The sequence below is a fragment of the Euprymna scolopes genome, chromosome 22 (genome assembly GCF_053919585.1).
Source record: "Euprymna scolopes isolate OS-2025 chromosome 22, ASM5391958v1, whole genome shotgun sequence".
In the NCBI taxonomy this organism is placed as follows: domain Eukaryota; kingdom Metazoa; phylum Mollusca; class Cephalopoda; order Sepiida; family Sepiolidae; genus Euprymna; species Euprymna scolopes.
This window is the reverse complement of record NC_136503.1, coordinates 5,600,298-5,621,608: the sequence shown is the minus strand read 5'-3', so window position 1 is coordinate 5,621,608 and position 21,311 is coordinate 5,600,298. Positions and strand designations below refer to the sequence as shown.

Sequence of the window (21,311 nt, the reverse complement as noted above, 5' to 3'; positions counted from 1 at the left end):
GCCAGAATATTTTGATGGTAAAGTCATGTTAAAAGAATGGATGAGGGTTCGGGTTAGTAAATGAAGAACAGTTGAGGGAGCAGGGGAAGGCCAAGGAAAACATGGGAGAAAGTGATAAGAAAAAGAAGGATAAAGACCTGGCCAGAAATAGGTTGGTCTGGAAATCAATTTTTATAAAGTCATCTAACATATGCTAGCATGTAAAATTGACATTATAGCAAATACGATTTAAAAAGAGAAGGAGATTTATGAAGCAAAAGTTGTTGCCCAATTGCTTTTTGCAGAGATGTAAATGACTAACGATGAGTCAAACCTGGTGAAATGAAAAAATGCAGCTTCACAATTGGAAAAAAATTTGGATCAAATATTTATTACATATTATTTACTCTTCACAGGTAAATTAAAAAAAAAAATTATATCAAAATTGTCTTCGTAAAAAGGTAGTAAAAAACAAGAAAAACAAAAAACAAGAAAAACAAAAAACAAGAAAAACAAAAAACAAGAAAAACAAAAAACAAGAAAAACAAAAAACAAAAAACAAGAAAAACAAAAAACAAGAAAAACAAAAAACAAGAAAAACAAAAAACAAGAAAAACAAAAAACAAGAAAAACAAAAAACAAGAAAAAGAAAAAAAATTATATCAAAATTGTCTTCATAAAAACGTAGTAAAAAAGATAAAACAACAAAAAAGTTAGGATTTAAACAACAACAAAAAATGTATGATTTATTGTCAAACAGCAGAAAACGTATTGACATATACGTTAGATAACAGACAAAAAACTGTACAAAATCGGAAAGGGATGACCTTGGAAGACAACCCAGCAGTGAGGATGATGACAAGATGCAGGTTCCATTTCTTAGTATTCGTCTCGAATGTCTCCAACATATTCACTGATGTCATCGTAGTCTAATTTTAAGATTACGTCTCGATCCGTCAGCAACTGTAATGTGGCTACACATTTGGATTTGTCTTTCTTTAGCACTTCTGCAATCTGGAAAAAAAAAAAAAAAAAAAAAAAAAAAAAAAAATCAAATCCATTCTTGTTTCTGTTCAATATGTGCGTTTAAGTTTGAAATAGGATTTTCATCATTAGACAAAAAACAACGCTGATTATGAAAATTTGTTGAGACATCTAAAAATACTAATACTTCAGTCAGCTGTTTATTCTATTAGATCTTCTATAGGCTGCAACTAATTCAAATTGCATCTTATTCAAACTTACCTCACCCCCAAACACCGGGTTGATAGTGCTCAGTCAAGCAGAACCAGAATCCTTTGTCATATTTGAGGTGGTGTCGCTCTTTTTCGTCTTGACGGAGTATAAAATTGACTTTGTAATCTAGTAGGTGATTATCTATTCTGTTCTCTGCAGCCCCTTCCTCGCAGAAGGGACTTGCTAATTTTTCTATTTCTATTTCTATGGAAGCTGCTTGATGCAGTTACTACAATTTCTGCTTCTTTTCCACAGTACATTCACGGCAAGAACTCTACCTACGCGTTGATAAATGGTGATTCATTAGTTAAAAAAAAAAAAAAAAAAAAAAGGAGCTAACCGATTTTTTTAGCCAATAAAAATTGTGTGAAAAGTTTTTTTAAAGAAATGCTTCTGCTTACCACTCCCTTGTATTTCCCATTTAGGATCATCACAACGCCAGGTTCCGTACGAGGAATCACAGTCTCCAACATTTGTTGACTTAATCCTGAAGAAATTACGAAGAGAGTCGGATTATTATCTTTACACAATAAATTTGAAAATATGATTTTTGTTTTTAATCTTAGAAAAAAAAAAAAAAAAAAATCCGATGCAATTTTTTGTTCTGAAATTGATAAATTGCAGTGAACATTTCTGAGAACAAACAAAAAAATAACGTAGGAAGGAAACGAATAATTTTTTATTGTGGGAAAAATTGTTTATTTCGAAAAATAATATTGCTTTCTTCTCTTTCTTCCTTTAAAAAACTGAACCCAATCAAGCAGTGAGGAAAATTGAACCCAACCAAGCAGTAGGGAAAACTGGACCCAACCAAGCAGTGGGGAAGACTGGACCCAATCAAGCAGAAGGGAAAATTGAACCCAACCAAGCAGTGGGGAAAATTGAACCCAACCAAGCAGTGGGAAAAACTAGACCCAACCAAGCAGTGGGGAAAACTGGACCCAACCAAGCAGTGGGGAAAATTGAGACCTGTCTTCGAGATGCACACACATATTTACCGAATCTGTTTAGATTTTCCTGCACCAGAGATGCAGAATACACACCTCGCAACCTCACTGTAATGGTATCCTAATTCTTAGCATAAAAACACCTTTCTAAGTTCAAACATAAAATGCTGCATCCGAGGTTGTGTTTTATATACACATTTTGAGGCTCAGTTATTCCCTCCTTCGGTCTTTGAGAACCTTTGGAAAATTTTAGCCAATGTTCAAAATACAATAGAGCTCTGAGACAATATCTGTTCCTTTAATATCAGCTGGAATCTCATGAGACACTCAAAATTTTTAGCGTGAGATGATTGAACCCCGATAATGATGTCTATAAAAGGTTGGATTTTGATGAGGGGGTGCAGAATATGGAGGAACGAAGATGGTTTCATAAATTCCATTTTTTTAATGAGAATCTTGAAGCTGAAGAATGCAAAAAATGGTCATGCACTCAACATGATCAACATATATTTGAAAATAATTGTTGGAGAAAACCACATCAAGTGATTTGATGTCAGTATTTCAACAGTGACAATTTACAAAAAATTGATAAAATGAAAGACGATGACAAATGGGCCACACACGAGTTCAATAAATATCAATTTCTCCAATCGGTCATTATTTTCTGAAAAACCTACTAGCTGCATTATTTTATAACATAATTATAATAAAGATACCATTGATCAATGTTAGTACTCCCATAGAGTTCTTCATTTTTCATCCAGGCAATCATTTACATCTCATTACTTTAACTCTTATCCTTACGTAGTTCATGGCCTTGATAAATGATGATCCAACAGTAAAAAATAAATAAAATAATCATAATAAAGTTGTCGGGTTATGAATCGAGCACTATTACTTGCTTATTGTTTATTTTGTAATGTATTTTTGGAAAACTAAATTAAAAAATGACAAAAGGGTAGGTGAAGTACTCTTTAGCCTTGGTAGGCAATCACCTAGAGATGGTGTTTTCATAAAAACACTGGTCCCCATCATCAGGTTGGCATCATTACCAGAAATTATCATTAGCAAAAGTAACATAACGTGTTCCAAACTACGGTTAAATTTCAATCTTTGTAGTTGATTTGTTCATATTCAGGATTGCACAATCAATTATGAGAAAAATACAGCCAGAGAAAATAAGTTTGTGAATCACTGCTTTCATACGAGGTCAGACACCCCAAAATACTTGAAAGAAGTGAAAACATTGAAATGGCGAAAACTGTGGGAAAATAAAACAAACACAACTGAAGTTATGGGTTTAGAAATTGTTTCTTTTTTTTTGGAGAGTGAAATAATTTTAATAATTTCAAGTGATTATATGACAGACAGAAGAAAGAACAGAAGGAAGAAAAAATGCGGTCGACAACAGTGAAAGTCGAATGTGAAATAATAACTTGTCCCTCAGATCTACGACCTTCTTCGCTGATGAAATAGTGACTGGCAAGAGATTGTCAATTGTTGAACATAATGCATATGCAATCCTTCCTAAATTGCACAAACTTAGATTTTCAAAATTTCAGATTTTCTAGACCCATAACTTTAGTTTAAAAGACTTGGGAATGTAACCCTCTCAAAAGTATCAAAAAGTTCAAAGATATATCACTATTGTAAATTTGTACTGGAAGAACCATTCTAACTTATATATATATATATATATATATTAGTAGTTCTGCCCGGCTTTGCTCGGGCCATATGTAGTGTTCATAACTTTATGTGGATATGTATATTTTAAAAAGTGTGAATATGTACGGTAATGCCTTTCTATTTAAGTAGGCTTTCTTAACTATCATAGAGAAAAGTTGGTAGAGACTGCAGACGTCAAATTTTTCAAAACTTTGACCCCAATTATTACATTTATTGTTTCGGGCTCAAATCAAATTATAAAGTTAGATCCATGTCCAAGTAACCTATATCTAAAATTTCAAGTATTTAGATCCCAAATTGTCAGAAGAGTTTGGCAGAGTTTTTGAAAGTCAAATCGTTGAACTTTAACCTCTTAACAGCCAAATTTCTGGCCGAAAACCGATTAAAAAGATTTTCCCAAATCTCAATATCCCTTATGTCAAATCTCGAGTCTGTAGACCGAAAATTGGCAGAGTTATTTGGTAGGGAAATCTAGACAGACACACAGACATTTTCACTTATATATACATACACACACCATTCTAACTATTATATCTAACTATTATATATATCATGTCGGAATAGTTAGATGTTCCTTTTAGCCACTTCCTCATTTTTGAGGTAAGGAGCCAGAGATTTTTTCTTTAGGGAATCAGAGCTGATTTGTTTATTTTTCAAATGAAGTTGGGAGTGTTTTTGTTTTTTTCAATTTTTAATTTATTGTTGCATAAGGGACATATATATAAAAATGATGAGGGGGGACATTTCTACAGTTCTGTGGATGTTTCTCATAACATATATTAGCGAGGAGAGAGGAAGATAGATGCACAGTTTTATATTTCTTATAACACCTATAGAGAGGAGGAGGAGAGATATATATATTCTTAGAAAGGGTTACGCAATGTTCATAATAAGATGGTTCACACCTCAACTGCTGCGATCTGACTAACTCTAGCTTCTATATTGAGAATCCCCTTTTTTGCTTTGACCTCAGAAGTGTGTTTCCAAAACGTGACTAACTCACGTGGCTAAGCACACGTTTTTCCTAACACACTTTTGACAATAAAGAATTCTCAACTAACCTATTTTTTTAACAATGTATTTTTAATTCATATTGTTCATTCTTTTTAGCTGACATTTTTAATATTCAGTTCTGTAATGAATGAGCAATCCTTTTTACAATATAAACAATATCTAACTATTTCTAACAGAATTTAACAATAGACCTTTTTAACATTCCGATTTCTATTATTCTATTTCTTAACTTTGCTTACAAAGTTCGAATCTCGGCTTATCCTAATCTCATTTTCACTTATCTAATGTTATTCTTATTTACATGCAAAGGAACAGCCCTTTTTCCTGTAACATTATTTGTTTACACTTTTATTTAGTTATTTAAAAAATTGTTACAGATGATTTCCAATTACTGAATGTAAATTATTGAAAACAAAACAAATGAATTTTACCTTCAAGCACTTTCCCACTCTCTGTTTTACAAACACAATTATCCACGGAAAGAATGTCTTCAACTGAAACCTGACAACAACGAGGAAATTAAGAATTAATACAAGTTTAGGAAAGGAATCGGAAACATGTTTATCATAGAAAATAAAAATATTGACAGATATAGAACAATAGTTTTATGGTATATCAAGCATTTTTGGGTCATTTGATGTTAAAGCAATATCTTCTGTCAATGGTTAATGTTATACAATTAGTTGAATGCAAGTCATTATTTTACTCAAAGTTGGGTGCGGGTAATGTCAGTCCATACCTTTCTCAATGGTCACAGTGCATAACTGCAAAGGGTTCGATAGGAGGATTAGAATTCAACATTGCTAATTCCATAGTCTGCGAGCGTATCCATAATGCCAATCACACCTCACTCTTGGTGAGCGAAGGAGAAACTATTATGCAGAACAAAGGGAAGAAAAAATGAGTGGCGACCACCTCTTTCCTCTGTAACTCCCTCTTATTTTCTTCCTTACTCGCATCGCAATTAGTTTTCTCCACATCAGCATTTCATAAGCTTTGACACAAAACGTTGCATTACATCGAAACAAAGAAATTCATTTTTATTTTAAACTAGAAGACCATCTGGCATTGCCCGGTCATAAAATGAATATATTTTTTACTAATGCAAAATTCTTATTTATTATAAACAGAAATACTGCACGTATTAAACATAACATTAAATTCCTTAAAAAAAAAATGAAATAAAAACGGAAAGAAACTGAAACATGTGCATGTATTATGTTTTTTCTAAACAATTCAATTCTTGTAAAAAAAAAAAAAACACAATTCAATTCTTGTAAAAAAAAAAAAAAACAATTCAATTCTTGTAAAAAAAAAAAAAAAAAACTCGAGCTGAGATTGAAACCAAAACCTAAAGACTGTGAGTCAAGTACAATAACCATTAGGCCAGCCAAACACGATATTTAAAATGTGTTTTCAAGCCTGATTCTTAACATAAGTAATCTGCCATGTGAACGATTAACGCATGCGCAGTCATGAAATAGTTGACAACTCATATGACTCCCACGTACCAATTTTTTAATTTTTACTCCTTGTTAAAGAGCATCTCTCCCCCCCTCTCTGGCTTTCTTACTCTTTCTATTTTCTCTCTCTGTGTCTCTATTAAAGAATAGAGAAAGAGAGAGGGAGAGGGAGGGAAAGAGAGAGAGGTGAATAACGTGGACAGTGGACACGTTTGCAGAAGAAGGGTCAGCTGACCAGATGACGTGGTGTCATGTGATGAGGTTAGCTGATTCTTTCTTGGCAGTTTTGGTTTCGGGTGTTGAAGAAGACAGACGGCTTTTCAGCTGTCCCCCCCCCTGGGCTGGGGAGGACGCTGACGTGTACCAACAAGCAAGCAAGGTTCACCTCCATTCTGTGTCGACCTCTGGAAGGTGAATAAAAACATAAAACCTTAATTATCATCTTGGAGTGAATTCTTCATCCAACAGGCCAGCTCCCCTCCAAGAGACGATGAACACCAGAGGGACAACCGACGACACATGAATAAAGGTATGTTAAAAAATGCATGTACACAAACACACACCCACGAAGACATGAACAATAAGATTAGAAACTAGACGATCACGTACACGAATCTCCTTCTTGACACTATTCCCTTTATGATACAATCTCCTTTATGACACCCCACAATATAACATCCTTAGCAGCCCTTTTTTCTAGATGAAAACTGATTAAAAAGTTTTCACATGTCTGAATACCCTATATGCCAAATTTCAAGTCTGTAAATCAAAAAATTGTTGAGTATATAGGTTGAGAAGTGTCCTCACACACATTCTCACTTTTATAGATTTGAATTTATTATCATTTGCATCCTTACTTAATTGAAGCGTCACCCAAATTATTGCCGTTATTGCACGTTACTAAAACTCCGCGTTTGTGATATAGACCATAAAAATCAATAATATATAACCTATCCGACATGGATGCAATACCAAGTTATCCTTGCTAGAGTCCAGACATGACAAAGTAAACAGACACAACCACAAAGTAAATAGAAAGGTTCCTAATGAACCGCCCCCTTAAGTAAACACTTCACCAAATCTCCACACATGTACTGTACTTGCAATAACCCTTATCCCTGAGTGGCTTCCAGGCCTGGATAAGTGGTGACTACCATGTAAAAAAAAAAAAAAATTGTGATTTTTATTTTATTTCCAAACATCCAAGCCTTGTTTGATGTGAACACAAGTACAAAAAAAAATATTTGAGCATTAATTGCCCTAGATATATATACATATATATATATATATGCTAGCAGGCCACCCATTTTTGCCTAGTTGTAAAATCCACTTAAATGATATTTTAATTTATGCAGATTTTGTATTTATTATAGAGTCAATTCTTAATTTATTATTATATTGTACCCAATACATAATAGTGATTTAAAAAATTATATATATATATATAACTTAAGTGCCATTGGTTAGAATTGAAACCAAAATACTTAGCTTTCCTGCATTATTTGCTACGATCTGAGCTAAAACAACAATGAATCGGCTTAAACGTATAAATATATATTTGTGCATGCACAGAGGATTTAACTTAGTGAAAATGAAGCCATTTGTCTTTAATTTCAACCTCTTCCTACCATCTCCATCTTATTTTTTCGATGTCATTTGACGTAAATTAACAATTATTTTGCCATTGGTCAATCGCATCTGCATTTAATTTTCAGAAAAGGGAGGATAAATTAAGTTGACTTACGCCTGCCAAGTTCAATTTCTTTCAATTTTTACCTCTTAGCAGCTATTTTTTCTGGTTGAAAACCAAATCGAATTTGTTCTACAGGTCTAAATAATCCATGTATCAAGGTTCAAATCTGTAGAACAAAAATTGATATAATAGTTTGGCAGAAACTGTTCCACACACACAAGGTCACTTGTGTATATATATGTATATATATATATATATATATATATATATATATATATATATATAGAGAGAGAGAGAGAGAGAGAGAGAGAGAGAGAGAGAAGATCTATTGTTTTTTTTTTATGTATTTTTTATTAGTGATTCTGTTCTATTTAATTGTTTCGCTTACCTAAGCATTGAGGGAGTTACTTGCCCTTTGTTTATTCCCCACCCCTTGGGGGGTATTTATTTGTTATTATTATTATTAATTTTATTTATCAAATATTTAATGATTTTTTTATTTAAATATTTATTAAATATTTTTTACGTGCACAAAAGTCATCCATGAACATGTTTCTGGGTATCACCTGTCGTTAGCATGGCTAAACTTTTAACAAGGATCACTTTTAAATGTAAGATCTATTGGGTAAGATATATATATATATATATATATATATATATATATATATATATATATATATACACAAAGAGAGAGAGATTAGCTATACCTATCTGGCATTGCCCTAGGGTGGTTTTATTAATTCATTTCCGATGCTTCATACACATAAACATCAAATACGTACGGAAGTTATGAATCTGAATCAGTTGTAAATGCAAAAACACAAAAAAAAAATTTTCTTTCATATTTACCTTTTCTTTGTAATATTTTCCTTTTTTGTAAGAATTGCTGATTATTCGGACTCGGATTTGTGGACGCAACCAAATGACACTGCCGCTGCGATTTGATTGACTAGAAAACAAAATTTTGATTAATTTTGAAGAAAACAAAGATCAAAAAATAAAAACGAGGAAATCATTTAACAGAAACAAATTTTCTAGACATTTAGCTAGGATGAAAATTTAGTATTTGTTTGGTTACGGGCAGAATATTCCCCCACGCATTACCTCCTCTTTTTGAAGGGAAAGCGTCCTTGTTTGTGTGAGAATCTGATTAAGCTATACCGGATATTTTTGCTTCTTTTTTGGTGATGCTGGATTTTCTCCACATTAAAAATTGACCTTGTGTCAAATTCAATTTTTTGTTTCTTCATCCTGTTATCCAACAAAGATAATTTGTCTTTTTCAAGTGAACTTGTCCAAAGCACAATCCAAAAAATAGTCGCAAACAAGCGTAGACATTAATTCTTCTCAACTACAAGCGAGTTGTACCGAGTGACTCTCATGTCAAATGGCTGAGTTGTTTCCACCTCTGTCATTGCAAGAAACCTCAATGTACCAATTTTTGACACATTTGATTTTATTTTTCCGAAAACTAAATGCAGAGATGCGATTGACCAATGGCAAAAAAATTGTTAATTTACGTCAAATGAAATTGAAAAAAAGATGGAGATGGTGAGAAGAGGTTAAAATTAAAGAGAAACGACTTCATCTTGACTGAACGTTAAATCCTTTTGTTTTATAAAAAAAAGATTCCTCCTAATTTATACATTTTAAAATCAAATTAAAAATAAAGTTTCTGAAGTCCATAAATCTTGTCATAATTCTCAAAAAAATGTTTTCTTAATTGAATTATGACTAACTCATTATGATCTGACTGAACTAATTCGTTCAGTCGTAAATAAATGAATATAACGGCATAAATAAAGCGAGAATTGATTCAAACATGCCTTAGTTTACTATCTGAGTAAATGCCAAATATCTCCAGATTGCAACTGTCCATTGCTTACATTCAGTATGCCGCCATCTGTCTCAGAAAGTGGAAGATTTTGTTTGTCATAAACACTTTTTTCAAGGTAAGTTTATAAAATGCAAAAATTCTCAGTAGTAGTTTAACTATTGAACGTTAAATGTTTTCTAGTTTGAAGATAATCATAGAATCATTTAAACTAATAATGAAAGATCATTATGGTGAAAAAGTCTTACAAATCCCAGTGTCATTATCCTTTAAACTAACTAAAATTAACAATAAATATTTTTTATCATCTAAATCATAATTCAGGTTATAAAGTGTACATATTTTTTTAAATTTATTTTTTAGTTTGAGGAACAAATTGTGAAGCAATATTAGAATAATAATTTATTATGCACAAATTTATTCAAAACAGCAACAACTATTGTTTTTAAATAAAGACCATCATTGTCTGTGAAGTTGTGCCAAAGTAGCAATCCTTCAGTTTTGATTTGAAACATCCACTGCAAAGATTTCTCAAAATACTCAAATCGGTCACACTTCATAAAATGTGATACTAATATAAATAGATCGTAGTTGGATTGGACAAAGTTTGAACAGGAGATGCTGGTTGCAGCATAGCTGACACACCATCCAATAATTTTAACATGGCGGATAAAGCCTTTTCCACAAACTAATAATTTAATTTTTATTTATTCACGAAATTTTAGGTAAATTGATTTATGATCAAATAAAATACTGGCATTTTTATTTTTTTTAATAGTCAGTTTAAAAATATTTAAACAAAATGAGAATATTGAAAAGAGGTTTTCTATTTACGGAACAAAATCCACAATATAGAATGCAAATTAAAAAAAATAATAAAAGACAGATGTGTGTGTATGTAAATATGTAAAAATAGCAGTAATTTACAATACAAAGCTAACATAACTATAAGGTTGGATTAGTGGAAAATTCCATTGGAAATTATCACACTTGAGTTCTAATCACATTACAGAATATGACGTCAGCCGAGAAGGACAAAGAAGATCAATTTTCTTTTAGGTTTCTGACATCAAAGTCAGAAATCTTTATGAGGTCAATATATATCGATATGAAAATATGCAATCTATATATCTATAAAAGTGAAATTGTCTCTCTGTGTACATTTCCCTACCAAATAACTGTGTCAATTTTCAGTCTACAGACTCGAAATTTCACATATGGGGTATTGAGATTTGGGAAAATCTTTTTAATTGGGTTTTGGACAGAAATTTTGCTGTTAAGGGGTCAAAGTTCAATGATTTGACCTTTAAGAACTCTACCAAACTCCCTTACCAATTTTAGGTCTAAACACTTGAAATTTTAGATATAGGTTACTTGGACATGGATCTACCTTTATAATTTGATTTGAGCCCAAAACAGTAAATGTTAAGGGGTCAAAATTAGGGTCAAAGTTAAAAAAAATTTGATCTCTATGGTCTCTTACAAACAAGTCAGCCAATTTTTGATCTAAACATTTGAAACTTTACATAAAAAGTATTCAGACATAGGGCAAGCTGCAAGCTTTTTAATTGTTTTTATTTTGCTGGAAATTTCGCTTCCAAGGGGTCAAAGTTCAAAAGATTTGACCTTTGCGGTCTCTAGCAAACTATTAAGCCAATTTTTGGTCTAAACATTTGAAAATTTACATAAAGGGTATTCAGACCCTCTTTATCACCTCAGCAGGAATAACCTTCTTAGTGACACACAATATGGTTTCCGCTCTGCAAGATCTACCGCAGATGTGCTGACGGTTATATCCCACAGGATTAGTGAATCTCTTGACAAAGGCTTCCTTTCTAGGGCAATTGCTCTTGACATATCAAAGGCCTTCGACAAGGTATGGCATAAGGGTCTACTTCACAAGATTTTCAGCTACGGTATAACTGGAAATGTTTTCTCAATGATTAAATCATTTCTCTCCGATAGGTTCATAAGAGTAGTGGTAGATGGACAAAAATCGGAGGCCTGCAATATAAATGCTGGAGTCCCTCAGGGGTCAATCCTGGGCCCAACTCTCTTCCTGATCTACATCAATGACCTCCCTAAACACATACTTAAATCATTCGTTGACATCTATGCTGATGACACGACCATCTACGGCAACACATCAAAGGCTGTAAATGACAAAGTTCTCTCGGATTCTCTCTCCTCTGATCTCGAGCACGTGGTTCAGTGGGGGAAGATGTGGCTGGTTACTTTGCATCCAAAACCAAACTCCTATCCTTATATCATCAACGCTCTGATCCCCATCTGGCATCAATTGTGATGGATGGCTCTCGTCTGGGTGAGGCCTCGTGTTTTGACAAGCTTCTGGGTTTGACCTTTACTCCTGATCTGAAATGGAACACGTACATCAAGTCTGTTGCCAAGGTCGCTGAAAAGATGGTGGGATCCTTCTACCGCTCCAGAAGATATCTCACTACTGATGCAATTCTCTATCTATATAAAAGCCAAGTACGTCCAAGGATGGAATACTGTTGCCATATCTGGGCAGGAGCGGCCAAAAACAGCCTATCATGCCTTGACAGAGTACAAAATAGACTTCGTGGCTTAGTGGGGGATGCCCTTTTCTCTACCCTGCAACCTCTCTCCCACAGAAGAGACATTACGAGCCTATCCTTGTTTTATCGTTATTTTCATGGCAGGTGCTCGTCTGAATTCCAATCTCTGGTCCCCCCTCACCAATCTTTCACGAAAAACACCCGTCTAGCTGAATCCACTGTGAAAAATTTCCCCCACTCTATATCTGTGCCTAAATCAAAACGCGGATTCCATGAACAAAGCTTCTTTCTTAGAACTGCACACCTGTGGAACTCTGTTCCGTCTGCCTGCTTCCATCCGGACTACAACTTGGATGTCTTCAAGTCCAATGTTAACAAATTCCTAATGAACCGCCCCCTTAATTAAACACACACTAACGTAATGTACTTGCAATAACCCTTATCCCTGAGTGGCTTCCGGGCCTTGATAAGTGGTGATCACTGTGTAAAAAAAAGAAAAAAAAAAAGACTTTCAGCAAGCTTTTTAATCAGTTTTTGGGCGAAAATTTGGCTGACAAGAAGTCAAAGTTGAAAGAGTTGATCTTTGCAGACTCTACCAAACTCCTCCGCCAGTTTTGGGTCTAAACACTTGAAATTTTAGATGTAGATTACTTGGATATGGGTCAGACATTGTAATTTGATTTGAGCCCAAAACAATAAATGTTAAGGGGTCAAAATAAGGGTCAAAGTAAAAGAAAATTTGACCTCTGCAGTCTCTAGCCACTTTTCTCTATGGTAGTTAAGGAAGCCTATTATATAGAAGGCATTACCATACATATGCACACTTTTTAATATATACATATGCATATAACGTTATTAACAGTACATATAGCTCAAGCAAAGCCAGGCTGAACTGCTAGTAAATAATAAAGTAATAACGATAATAAAAAATCTTTATACAAAAACCTATTTATTACGATGTAGTAAACTCTGCAAAGACAGGTGGAGCAAATAAATATTAGAAATAATTGATGAAAGTTCAAAGTTATATACACTTTATTTGATTACCTAATTTATAAAACTCACGACGGTATAATCAAACAAGAGGAGCAAAATAAAGATCCCGGTCATCATTTGCTTTTTTTAACAAAACATTTTATGAACGTCACTTTCCCATTTTATGAATGTTACTTTCTCGTTTTATGAACGTTACTTTCTCGTTTTATAAACGTCACTTTCCCGTTTTATAAACGTCACTTTCCCGTTTTATAAACGTCACTTTCCCGTTTTATAAACGTTACTTTCCCGTTTTATAAACGTTACTTTCCCGTTTTATAAACGTTACTTTCCCGTTTTATAAACGTCACTTTCTCGTTTTATAAACGTTACTTTCCCGTTTCTCTCACCATCATCTATCTCGCCTTCCTCCGGCCACAGCCATTTCTTGTACGTTCATCTTTTCTGACCATCCTTTTTATTTTTCCCCTGAGCACGTGGTGTCCTTTTTTTTCTCTTTCTTCAGTTTTTTCAGCTCATGTACAACAACTTTCTAATTTGCATATTTCTTTTTTTTTTCTTACAGCTACTGCTGATATTTTCCATTGCACTCATACGTGCTCTCGTACAAAGGAAGTATCGGATAGAGAAGCAAAATCAATTCCATCTTTTTTTTTGGGGGGGGGGTATAACATTAAAGTGAGCAGACATCTTTTATTAAGTTCACCATTCCTACAGAAAACTACAGCCCATATAGATCTACATTGATAGAATTCAATGAATTAAACTTTAGCAGCAAATCACTTATTTGTTGATTTTTAATTCTTCATCATTACAGCTACCAGAAGAAGAAAAAATAAAGATGAAAAAAGAAATACCCAAAGAGCAATTATAGATTTGTGAATTAAAAAAAAAAAAAAAAAAAAAAAAATGAATGAATTAACTTACTTATTATGCTCTGTTTTATGTTTTTTGTGATTACGGTCATAGTGGTCAGACCGTTCACTGTTGCGTTTATTACTGGTTTGATGATGGCCACCATAACCACTGCTACCATTTCTGGATGAGGATGACGATGATGATGATGATGTTGATAATTGATGTCTTTCTTTCTCCTGTTTCTTTTTCTCCTCTTCTGCTTTATATTCATCAACCTTTGCTTTGTCTGGTCAAAGGAAGAAAAATGTGTTAATGGGAGGAGGAGGTGAAAAGTCAAAAAGTGGGGCCAAGGTTGTAATGACGAAAGAGAGGACAACTTTAGACAGATTTGATTTGGAGTTAAACCTTTAAAAAAAAAAAAAAATCAATACTAAATTACTTCCCTTTATTTTTAACTAATAGAAATTAAGAATGCTTTTTTAGGAACAATTACAATAAAATATTGAATTTGATCTGTACATTGGTATTGTATTAATAGTGCAAATGTTTTTCTAAGGGTTCAATTGACAAGATTTTTAAAAAGGGAGATGATCCCCAAAAGACGCATAAAAAAAAAAACAATAGTACAAGTCTATAACAAAAATGAAGAATAATCTCATATCTGTGACAAAGAAAATATTGTACACAAAAATTAATTTAGTGGTACCTTTTTTAGTTTAAAAAAGACATTAAAAAAATGAAAATATTGAAAAAAATTATATTGTACATACTTGTTATGGAATTAAGTTCTCATAAAAAAACAATGACTTAATTTGATCAAGTATTTTTTATTTTTTTTTTACAGAGGAAAACTAAATTTTAATAAGATCTATCTTATCCCATCATCTTGCTTATTTTGTGGACGAGGGGGGGGGCGTTAAACAAAAAAGTAGTTGACAAAGGACAAAATCAAAAAGGGATTAAAAAAGGACAACAAAACTGTAAAATAAGGGAAAAAAACAAAAATATTCATCTAGGTATTTTTTCTGCCCATGTTTAAAAATAATTTCGCCAAATGTTGATCAATTTTAAGCGGTGATGGAGTTAACTCCCATGGCGCCCCTTCCTCCTAGTCCACAAAATCAGTAAGATGGCAGGATATGGTTGATCTCATTACAACTTTATTTTCCTTTGTCAAAAAAAAGATACTTGATCAAATTAAGTAAACTTTTTTGTATATGGATTCCATAACGGGTATGTTCAATATAATTTTTTTTAATGTCTTGATTTAAACAAAACAAGTATTCAATTTAATTTTTATGAAGAAAATCATTTTTAAAAAATGAAAATTTGTGTGCATTACAATGATTTTAAACGATTTCTGAAGAGTGTTTCACGGTGGAGTTAACCAGTGCGAATTTGAGTTTTTCTAATGTTCCCCTCACATTGATTGAGATTGTCGGACTGACTTCCTCATCTTGGTTGTTATAGTCACAACGTTTCGGCCGTTTTGCCCTCCAGCCTTCATCAGGTGTTTTGTATCGAACTGGGGAACCGTTTGTTAGGAGTCTCGAACCCAACCCTTTATTATTATTACGGGGGTACCGTGTTCAGACTCCAGCTAGGCTTTGGGACATAGTTGCTGATTCTCTGTTTTGAATGTTACTTTTTTCACTGCCTTTAGGTGACTGTAAATTGTGATACAACGTCTAGGACCACTCGGCCATATGTCACTAGGACAATTCTTAGTTGGTTTTTGTTAATGTTAAACCTATGTTGTTATTCAAGGTTTTCTCTCCCTATTAGAGGTGTCCAAATTGCATTCAGCTCTATGCTTGGTTTGTTCAGTAGGTTGTTATGTCCGAGCATGTGAGCTGTTTCTTTAAGTTTTCTCACTTTCCAGTGGGTCTCTCTGTTTATTATTTTTACTTCATCCCATAGGGGGCGATGGTTCTCCCTCTCCATCCAGACATGGTTGGCTATACCTGATTTTTCCGTCTCCCCTTTAGTTACTGCTTTTCGGTGTTCTTCCACCCTTACTTTAAGGGGGTGGCATGTTTCACCCTTGTAAACCTTTCTGCAACTGCATGGGATGGAGTATATGCAGTTCTTGGTCATGTTTTCCTCCACTCGTAACAGCTCACATGCTCGGACATAACAACCTACTGAACAAACCAAGCGTAGAGCTGAATGCAATTTGGACACCTCTAATAGAGAGAGAAAACCTTGAATAACAACATAGGTTTAACATTAACAAAAACCAACTAAGAATTGTCCTAGTGACATATGGCCGAGTGGTCCTAGACATTGTATCAAAGTTTACAGTTACCCAAAGGTGCTGAGTTCAATCCTGAACGAAGGCAGTGAAAAAGTAACATTCAAAAAAAAGAATTAGCAACTATGTCCCAGTGAACATGGTATCCCCATAATAATAATAAAGGGTTGGGTTCGAGACTCCTAACAAACGGTTCCCCAGTTCGATACAAAACACCTGATCACGGCCGGAGGGCAAAACGGCTGAAACGTTGTGACTATAACAACCAAGATGAGGAAGTCAGTCCGACAATCTCAATAAATGAAAACACCTCATCTCAAAAATACAGACAATTACTTCCCCTCCCATGTTAAGAATGGCTTTATAAAATCTCACAAAAATTTGAATTACTTGGAATTATCTCCCTTGACCTTCAACCTATTTGCAAAATGGCATCGAGAGATCAGCATTTAGCCGTAAATTTTGTTTTTCATTTTTTTTTTTTTAAATAAAACTACCTGATCAATTTATGTTAGTTTTGGTGTACAATATTTTCTTTCCATCACGGATACGTACACCATGAAGAATTTTCTTTATTTTTGTTTTTCCAGAGAGAGGGGAGCAGTTATAGAGTTGTATGGTTATAGTCATCTAACATACTTCTAACTTCCGGCGTGACTGCTACCGGAAACGGTAACAAGGCCAATCAGTTCCTTCGTTTTTTCATCTCTCATGCCTATATCTCCCCTGTGCATAAAAGTGTTTTTAATTATGTTTTTTTTTCGGTCTTATTTTAATTAAAAATCATTGAAATTACTTCTTTTTATTGAAAACATTTTTAAAATCTTAAAACTATTTTGGGAATATTATGTATTGGATACAGTTTTTTTTTTATGATGTTTGAAATTTTGTTATTTTGATTTCAATAATTTCATTTATTATTTTGATTTCTATATTTGTATACTTTCATAAACATATTCATTATATAAATTAAACAAAAAAAACTTTTATTTTTAAAATTAAAAAAAATAATTTTTATTATTTCATAACATATATTTATTATAAAATTTCATATAAAAAAGACTTATTTTTTTAATTTTGCAATTAAAAGTGCAAAAAAAAAAAAACCCTGTTATTTTTATCTGTGTAATTTTTTTATTTTTTATTGTATATTTTCAATAATATTGTTTTTTTTATATTTTATTTCAATAAATCGTTTCACAATAGAAATGCTGAAGAACAACAAACGTGAAAGAACTGATTAGTCATGTCACTGCTTTCAGTAGCGGCCAGCTAGAAGTTAAAAAGTACATTAACTGACTATAACCAGTTGTACCAATGAACTGGATAAGTGTTTGAAAAAAAAAAGAAATTTTTAAATAACACAAGATTGGTTCAGAATTTTTTTTTTTTTTCAAATACAAATTTTCTATTCCAAATATAAATTATTTAACACAAATTAAATAGCTCAATAGTACAGAACTAGAGCTAAAAATACTTTTCATTTTTTTTTTAAAGCTTTTCTTTACAGAGAAGCAAAACTCATTATGTTCATCGAAAGGTTCTTTTATTGTTCACTAGTTGGCCACCCGGCATTGCCTGGTCATACAATACGTTTAAACATGATATTCTAATTGGTTCTTGTTAAGATATAGTCGACAAATCGATTTTTTAAATATATCATTTTAAGCAAAAATAATATTACATACTTAATTGTCATGTTGAAAATTGTTAGATATCCAAAAATCACAAAAATTCCTTAAAACAACTGCTGTCGTGTTTTTAGTAAAACTCATCTAGCCAAAATAATCACTATCAATAAATTCGCCCACTCCCTATCGTTGCCTAAACCTAAAGATGTGTTCCATGAACAGAGATTCTTCCCTAGAATTGCCCACCTGTGGAACTCTGTTCCACTGGTCTGCTTTCCAACTGACTACAAAATCATTATCTTCAAGTTCTTGTTGAGCTGTCCTCATAAATGATCTAATTATACCAAATTACTTGTACAAACGATTATTTCGCAACTGTTCCAATGACTACAATACACACATTATTCCTTATCCACGTGTGGCCTCCGGGTCTTGATATGTGGTGATCCCTTTGCAAAAAAAAAAAAGTCTATCGCTATAGACAACAAATATTGCAGCCATGACACATTCATTTTGGAGTTATGTCCCCTGCGTGTAGCCTCCTACTGTCTATTTTATATCATCTCAGAAAAATGCGATTTCACCCAATTTTCCATAAAAATTATTTAACTATAAATAACTTTCTACTCAATGATTTTTCATAAGTTTTGGATATTTTACTATTTTTGGCATGATGTAATATTGTTTTTTGCTTAAAACATATTTTTTTAAAAAATCGATCTGTGGACCATATCCTAACAAGCACCTTTGAATTTATGCAGATTGTGTACGTATTATTATAGAATCAATCATCTTTTGATTATTATAGATTGGAAGACATAATTTGCCCGGTGGACTAATTTGAAAAAAAAAAAAAAAAAAAAAAAAAAATGTCATTCATGAAATTTCGTCTGTGTTTGTTTACAATATCATGTCAGCTGATAGTTGGGTTTGACGATCTTAGAAAAAGTCTTTCTTTTCTTTTTATCTATAAGATAAAAAAAAAGAATTTTACAGGGGAATATTTTACATTACATTGGCAAAGGGAAATAATAAAATTATTTCCCTTTGCCAATGTAACAAAATATTTTGTAATAATCTTTTTAGTTATAAAAGAAAAAAGACTATGTTTAAGATTGGATTTTTTGATTTTCAATACTTATCAGATGAATTTCTGTACAAAACATATCTAAGAACACTGCCAGACATATAAATTACCTTTGTGTGAAATTTGCAAAAGATAGGCTTAGCCATTTCGGAACCTATGAGGAACTCACACACAAAGTGACTTTTATATAATAGTAAAGACTAGCGCAAACAATACTAATATGAAGTTCATGATATGTTCTAATTTTTGTTTTTAGGCCATCATCTGTGCTCAGATATCAACAACGAACAAAAGCATAAACAAATGACAGCCTCGAGTGAAAAATTTTTTTTGCAAACAGTCCTTTCAGATTTACAAATATCATTATTTCTGGCAAAGAGAAGTTATCTATTTGATTGAATTTGTAACTATGTTTGCTTGTTTACAGCCTAGCATCTACATTGCTGGATCAATTGTCACCAAACTTGATCAAAAACATCAGCGATAGTCTAACTTGGAACAGATTCAGTTTGGGATATCTCAATCCATTTTTATATCTTATCCTGCTTGATATTTCTTAAGATAGTCAGCCATACAGGAAGTTGGGGGAAGAATTTTCACTTTCATTATCATCACTACTATCACATATGTTCACTGGGAAGTTTTCTTTGTAGAACACATGTTTGTGATACTGTCATTATTTCATATTTCAATCTTGCTATTGTATGTTAGCTATGCTGCATTTTTCATCTAAACACAGGATGCATCCTTCACCCACACTTTCTTTTTCGATATCTTGACTGGCCATTTCAAAGACTTTCTTTTACGTTCTTGATTGGCAGAATAACAGATTAGCAGATTTGTTTTTAAACATTGAGTGGTCCCAGGAGTCAATAGGACAATTGTTGTTACATCATTTATATTTTTCAATCTTTATTTATTTTTAATACATTTCAGATTACAGTTTTTGAACCATATGATGTATGTCAAAAAAATATTCTTAGAACATGTCAGGTACATTAAGCCTTTATTTAACTTTTTTTTTTTTCTGTTAAAGTATCGGTTTTCAGCTTACGTATACAGAGTTGCAATGTACTTTCATTCATTCAAAATGCATAGATTTTAACTTCTAAGCAACACAGGATTAAACGAATCAGTAGAATTTACATATTTCTAACACTATGTTGCCTTAATAAGAAACTCGCACATAAATTATTATCTTATATAAACATATAATTTCTGTTTCTTTTAATACATTCCAAATATAATACTTTTTGCACAACATAAATTTTCATTTCCAACCAATGGTTACATTTAACTCCTCATCTAGTGAAAATGTCTGTGTGTGTAAATTTTCCTACCAAACTGCTCTGTCAATTATCAGTCTACAGACTCGAGATTTGACATAAGGGGTATTGAGATTTGGGAAAATCTTTTTAATCGGTTTTTGGCCAGAAATGTGTCTGTCAAGGGGTCAAAGTTCAACGATTTGACCTTTGAAAACTCTACCAAACTCCTCCACCAATTTTGGGTCTAAACACTGAAATTTAAGATGTAGGTTCCTTGAACATGGATCAAACTTTTTAATTTGATTTGAGCCCAAAACAACAAATGTTAAGGAGTTAAAAATGGGGTTAAAGTTAAAAAGAATTTGATGTCTCAGCCAATTTTTGGTCTAAATATTTGAAATTTTACATAAAGTCTATTTCAGACATAGGACAAGCTTTTTAATCGGTTTTTGGCCAAAAATTTGGCTACTAAGAGGTCAAATTTTAAAAGATTTTACCTTGGCGGTCTCTAGCAAACTATTCAGCCAATTTTGGATTTAAACATTTGAAATTTTACATAAAGGGTATTCAGACATGCAGCGAGCTTTTTAATCAGTTTTTGGGAAAAAATTTGGCTGGCAAAAGGTCAAAGTTGAAAGAGTTGAGCTTTGCAAACTCTACCAAACTCCTCCGCCAATTTTGGGTCTAAACGCTTTAAACTTTAGATGTAGGTCACCTGAACATGAGTCAAACTTTTAATATATATATATATATATATATATATATATATATATATATATGCACATAAAGTTATGAACAGTACAAAGGACCCGAGCAAAGCTGAGC

The 21,311-nt window shown here is 32.7% G+C and overlaps 1 protein-coding gene across 2 annotated transcripts in view; it reads right to left on the bottom strand.

The window, feature by feature from the left end:
- The window catches only part of LOC145243864 (G-patch domain and KOW motifs-containing protein-like), an 86,626-nt gene that overhangs the window by 17,856 nt on the left and 47,459 nt on the right, over positions 1-21,311 (bottom strand). Inside the window, exons 7-11 of one of the 2 annotated variants that reach the window (XR_013862966.1) lie at positions 14,316-14,532; positions 8,868-8,967; positions 5,294-5,363; positions 1,617-1,702; positions 807-993 (exon numbers count right to left, since the gene is read on the bottom strand). Coding sequence is in view for 1 of the 2 variants with exons in the window: in XM_080106933.1 (XP_079963059.1) it covers positions 859-993; positions 1,617-1,702; positions 5,294-5,363; positions 8,868-8,967; positions 14,316-14,532 (608 nt within the window). In the remaining variant the exon portion in view is untranslated. Of the gene's footprint in view, positions 1-692; positions 994-1,616; positions 1,703-5,293; positions 5,364-8,867; positions 8,968-14,315; positions 14,533-21,311 lie in introns of those variants that run through there. The other variant, XM_080106933.1, reaches the window with a different exon arrangement.